This window comes from Telopea speciosissima, chromosome 11, assembly GCF_018873765.1.
Source record: "Telopea speciosissima isolate NSW1024214 ecotype Mountain lineage chromosome 11, Tspe_v1, whole genome shotgun sequence".
NCBI classification, from domain to species: Eukaryota; Viridiplantae; Streptophyta; class Magnoliopsida; order Proteales; family Proteaceae; genus Telopea; species Telopea speciosissima.
This window is the reverse complement of record NC_057926.1, coordinates 2,796,559-2,802,519: the sequence shown is the minus strand read 5'-3', so window position 1 is coordinate 2,802,519 and position 5,961 is coordinate 2,796,559. Positions and strand designations below refer to the sequence as shown.

Sequence of the window (5,961 nt, the reverse complement as noted above, 5' to 3'; positions counted from 1 at the left end):
CTCAAGCTGATCGATCTCCTCCAATTCGATGGAATGTACTGGTTTTTCCGTAAATAGAGTTGGAGGGACAAATTGTCACCTCGCCTATCATACTCACTTAGGAATGAACCATTGAATGGCCCATGGCTTTCCTATTGATCAAAGGCGTGAGAAAGTCAAAAAGAGGAGTGTATCGATGATTAGTACTCACTCCTCTGATCTGGTTGTCGACCACAGAAAGCTGAACAGGTCATTGATCCTGACATCATCAACATCGACAGCTGGGGAGTGGTTTTTTTCTGGGCTGGCCTATCAGGGATTTATCGCCTCCCTCATCGGAAGGCATCATAACATATGTATCAACAATTCCATAAAAGGAGAGGAAATTGGATCCATCCCTGGAGGCATAGGCATAGACGGAGAAAGCAGAAGCATAGGGAGAGGTTGAAGCAGGAGCAAAGGAGGGGATTGAATGAGGGATGCATCTTCTGAACTGCTTGAGAGCTAGAAGATTGGGATATCCCGACTTATACCCGCTTTTAAAGGTAAGATATCGACCTTTGACGGGGAGGACAGAGCGGATAAGAAATGAAAGCAAGCTTTATCCCCTTCTTAATGCAACTCCTCTTCTCAGATACAGATCGGCTGGACTAGAGTGCCTTTCAGGGGATATTGACTGAAATGCCCCTCCCTATTTTCATCTCTTTTCTTCAATATCTGTTAATATTATCAAATTAATCTACAGCTACTTTCTCCCCCTCCTTTTTTTTTTTTTTGGGCACTTCCTGACCTTTAAGAGAAATACACCCAAAGATTCCCTATCCATTTTCACGTGTTCTACCATTTCGCCAATGTTAGGATCAGCATCAAGTTCTGTAACTTTCTTTGTGGATTTATCATGAGATTTGGTAGCTTCCCTATCCATTTTCACATGTTCTAAGCCCATTAATTTCACCATCCCAAGAATATCCCTAGCTTATTTGATAACCAGCTGAACAGTGAGTTTTCTGTACATCTTTAACTTTTCATTTGGTTACAGTGTGGGAAACAAGCCTTTAAACTTCCAAGTACAAGACTAAAGATTTCACTCAACATGTCAAAAACAACGATTAAATGCAAATGCAAAACGGCAGATTCAAAGTCCTTCAAAATCTGCACAAATCAAGAATGCCTTTGGATTGGAAAAGACTTCGGTCACAAATCTCAATCCTACCAATAGATTTATCTTCTAAATAAACTGGGACCTGTACCCTAATAAACACAACCTTGATAGGAAGCATAGTCATCCAATTGTAATCCTAAGCTCTTTGTCCAATTAAACCATGTAGGTCCATCATTGTCTTCTCATCAAGTAGCAAGCTCTGCTCCTCTCAAATACAATATCTTCTCCACCTAATGAACCAGACTACCAAGAATATCTTACAATATAATGTTCCTAGGCACCAAAATGTGAAATGTGATAGTACTTCCCATCAACTGCTAGAAATAATCTCCAGCCAAGATCACTCATTCGAGCTTGGAAGGGTAGTAGGGTCAAAAATAGTAAAACCTATTGAAAATGTCAAAAGCAAACAGTTAACTGCTCCATCTATACATCTTCTAATCAAGCATTTCCTGAGAAGCATCAACTTAAAAGCAGGATGCTGCCATCAATAACAGTTATTGAATCCCCACCTTTTTCACTGGAAGAAATGCAGTTCAGATGCTCAAGCATTTCAGAATCAAATACTTTTCCAATTTATTATATATGGAAAGCGGAACAGGTAGATCTAACTATTCAAAGGAGAATTATTACACATAAATTAAACCAAATCAGAAAAAGCAGTAAATATAATAATAAAGTTCTCACATTATAATTTTAAACCTGAGCTTTAATCAAATCCCCGCAGATCCAAAAATAAAATGAGTAGGGGAGAAAAGAAGTGACCTGCCAGGGATCCTTACAATCCATTCTTCAGCAGTCCAAAAATGCTAAGCATTCCAATATATTACTGACAATGGACAGATAAACATTATCATGCACAGCATGATGACGATGGAATCTGCATGGTGAATTTAAAGAGGGGACAATGAAGAGTGGGAGGCACATAACCATGGAACACGAACTTTTCTTCAGAGTTCAGATCCTGTACATTAATGTTCCAACGTCTCTTTAAAATTAGTTAATAATTGATAATTGTGTGTCCAGTTTCCTGCTTCTCCAGTGGTATCAATTCCAGTAGATAGCAAGACAAGTGAAAAGAGAAAAATTAAAATTCTTGAGGGCAATTTAGAATGAAAACAAGCATAAAACAGAAAATAGAACATGAAGAAGGGTGGAGAAAACTGCTGCATCTGAGGAATATTTAAGCGAGAATGTTTGAAAGTCAAAATCATGTCTGCAACATTACAAAAACCAACAAGAAAATGCTGGAATGCCAGTCCATAGTAAACAAGCTTTTCCAGCTCTGAATGCCTTGTATTTTGTGCATACTCAGGCATTATACGGGTAGAACAATTATCCTAATTTGGACAAGTTATCTTAATGGTCTTTCCACCTCCTAGCAATCCGATCATACATATCTCTTCCGCTCCTCCCGTCCTTATAGAATGCACTTTTCAACTTTGCCATTGTTGACTCAGAGATATTAATTCCTCCGTCGAGCATATCATCGGCAAACCTCCTCACTTCCTTCACCCTACCTAAATCAATAAGCCCAACAAGCAATGCATTTGAGCTTTCATCGACTGGAGATACATGATTCTTAATCATGTAACTCCACACCTCAATAGCCGATTCAGGATCATCACAATCAAAGAACAACTTGATGGCTGAAGCACAGTTAGAGTGAGATGGAGGCCATTCGTTCTTCGTCATCTCAAAGAAAAAGCTAGCTGCTTCACGACCCTTCTTGATCTTAATCAGACATTGGAAAATCATGTTATAGGAAAGGGAATCAGGAAAGGCACCATGGAAGACCATGTTGTCAAGGAAACGGAAGGCATTGACGAAGTCATTGCTGTCGCATAGCAGGCCAATCATCGCATTGTACATTATCAAATTGGGAACCAAGCCGCTACCCACCATGATGTCCCATAACGCCACAGCATGACAATGGTTTTTCTGCCTAATAAGGATATCAAGGGCATTAGAAAAGAATTTCATACCTGGGAGGCAATTCTTCCCCTTCATGACCATAAGAAACTTGATTGCTTCATCAGCCTGAGCTCCACGAACAAGCGTTGTAAGGAATGCATCATAAGCTGACATGTTCTGCGGACTCCACCCAACTCGAATGACCATTTCTCCAAAAGTGGTCTTCGCCTTGGCAACATTGCCTTCCTTCTCCCAACCTTCTAACAAGATCGCAAATGTGTCCCCATCTGGGGCAATCTTTGTCTTAGTCCGCTCAAAAAATTCAAGTGCCTTCAGGGTCTGATTATCTTCACGGCATATTGCACTGAGAAGAGAGTTTACAGCAACCACGTCGGGTTGGATTCCATACCGATCCATAACATCAAAGGTCATCACAGCTTCACTGATCTTGTTGGCATTACAGTAGCTGCCAAATACAGAGACAAAGGTGGCAATTGAAAGCACACCTTCTTGCTTCATCGACCGAATTGCATCCCACATTTCCTCAAAGAGTTGATTCTTACCAAGAATGTCAACCATCAGATTCCACGAATATGTCGTGTGCTTCTTCGTTAAGCCTGCCCATCTAAAAAACTTCACAGCAGCTGCAGGAGACCCATAACAGAACTTCAGCACCTCTTCAACGTGCTCTGGCAACGGAGGAATTCCGGTGTGTGATAACGCGGCTTCAAGTTCAGGAACAGGGATTTTGGAGATGATTTCAAAGAAAATCTTCACACTCGGAGAGATATTTGCGTTGTCATGATAGGAAGAGAACAGCTGTGGTCTCGGAATAGAGGGAATTTTTGAGTTGCTGCTCTGCGAGTGTTTCGAGGGAGCAATGGAGGCTGCACTTCTAGGGTTTTCGGCCGCGGCCGCCATTAATTAAGTTTAAACAGAAGCCAACAGCGAACCCTTGAATTGAGAAGTTAAAGCAAAAGCTCCAGAACGATACAGAAACCTTTCAAATCCCTAATCCAAAACCCTAAAACGGATCATCGAAACCCTGTATTGATAATTCAATAAGTGGATTTCATCAAGGAAACCGAAATTCGAGAGCAAAATAATTGAAATTTAGGAGATAAGCCAAAGGGGTAAATAATTAAAAAATTAAAAAAAAAAAAAAAAAAAAAACAGCCGAAGAAAGTAGGGGGAAATGGATAAATTCTAAAATCAACAACATAATGTAAAGAAAATATTAAAGGAATATAATCCGTATAGATGTTACATTATTGATAAGTACGAGAGAGAGAGAGAGAGACAGAGAGAGGATCAGATGAACTGAAACCTTGAGGCTTCAGGGTATCGCAGACAGAGATGGCGGAGGCGACTGAGACTTGAGAAGAACAGACGCCCGTCACGCCCCTGTTGCCGTGGTAGCTACAGTTGTCTTCTATTTTGGGTAATCAAACAATGTATTCTCTTTTTGTTAATAGTATGTAGGATTTCATGAATTATAGGCTAACATACCTGTGCTCTGTTCTTCACTTCTTACTTCTCCGGTCACTTCGACCATTTTCGAGTTGGAAAGGGAAACAAACAGCTTCTGCTTGGTTGATTAATAACAACCTAAAAGGTGAAGCGGGAGGGAGCGAGCGAAACAGAAACGCGAAAGCGTCAAATTTGAACATTGCTCGAGATCGGGGGCGCCTCCATAGTCCATAATATCTAAAATTTGTATTTTTTTTTTTTATTTTTTTTTTGGGGGGCGGGGGTGGTGTAGGGGTGTCAATACTCAACCCGAACCGGTGAAACCAGCCTGAACGAGCCCGGACCACACCGGACCGAACTCTTAATGGTTTAATTCGGTTTGTGGATCCATAAAGGCAAATGGTTTGGTTTGGTTTGGGCTAGCCTGACGGTGCACCGGTAGCCCGAACCCAAACCGAACCGACCTAACCCGATAAATAAGTAAATCACTAAATGCCTAATGCCCCATTGCCCCCTAAATGTGTTGTGATAGTTTCTCACTTTATCTCATATCTTTTGTTAGTGATTACCCAACCAATTGTATCCATAGGACATATGATACAAAGATGCATTGTATTTGAAATATTTTATGTACTTAAAAGAGAGAGAGAAGAAAAATTAGCACTAACCGGACTTTACTAGTTATATAAAACCGGTACCAAACCAAATCCAAACCGATATCAACCCGTTATCATAAACCGAAACCGACACAAAACCAAACCCCACTGAAATCGAAACTGCACCGAAACCGAATATTTCTTAATGGTTTGGTTTCGGTTTCTATAAAAGTCACACCGAAACTGAAGCCCGAACCGAAACCGGCCCGAACCAGCCCGTTGACTCCCCTAGGGGGGGTGGGCGGGCCTAAACATCTCGAATAAATTTGTCACGTAGGTATTATCAAAAATAAAATTGTCACGTAGGGTTTTTGTGTTTGTGTGTGTGGAAATGTGTTGGCATGGTTTGAGGTATCGGTATTATATCGGATGATACATATCAGTTTTGCAAGTAATTAAATACAATACTATATCGGTGACACGGTACAAACGAGAGGTAAAATGTTCAAAAAACTCATTTATAAAAGGAGATTTAGGGGTAAATCTGTCCAATACATCTGATCCGTTCTGATACTGTATCGGTATCGTATTAGTTTTGTAGGTGACCGATTCGATACCTTGCACTAAAACCATGTGTGTTGGTTTTTAAAGGAGATTTAGGGGTAAATCTGCCCAATACATCTGATCCGTTCTGATGCCGGATTGGTTTCATATGAGTTTTGTAGGTGACCGATACCTGATCTGATACCGTGCACTAAAACCATGTGTGTTGGGGCATGTAGAAAAGTGACATGGCAATTCCAGTATTTGCATGTTTAGGCCAATCTTCTTAAAGAATTA

At 40.5% G+C, this 5,961-nt stretch overlaps 1 protein-coding gene across 1 annotated transcript; it reads right to left on the bottom strand.

Moving 5' to 3' along the window:
• Positions 1-2,492: 2,492 nt before the first annotated feature.
• LOC122646287 (pentatricopeptide repeat-containing protein At1g77360, mitochondrial-like) lies at positions 2,493-4,566 on the bottom strand. Its single transcript, XM_043839820.1, has 2 exons — positions 4,383-4,566; positions 2,493-4,100 (listed from the first exon to the last, which is right to left on the bottom strand). The coding sequence occupies exon 2, from the start codon at positions 3,974-3,976 to the stop codon at positions 2,501-2,503; it is 1,476 nt and encodes a 491-aa protein (XP_043695755.1). The 5' UTR covers positions 3,977-4,100; positions 4,383-4,566; the 3' UTR covers positions 2,493-2,500.
• Positions 4,567-5,961: the final 1,395 nt, after the last annotated feature.

What these genes read in the sequence shown, in the direction of transcription:
- LOC122646287 (XM_043839820.1), bottom strand. Translation starts at nt 3,976, where the DNA reads ATGGCGGCCGCGGCCGAAAACCCTAGAAGTGCAGCCTCCATTGCTCCC.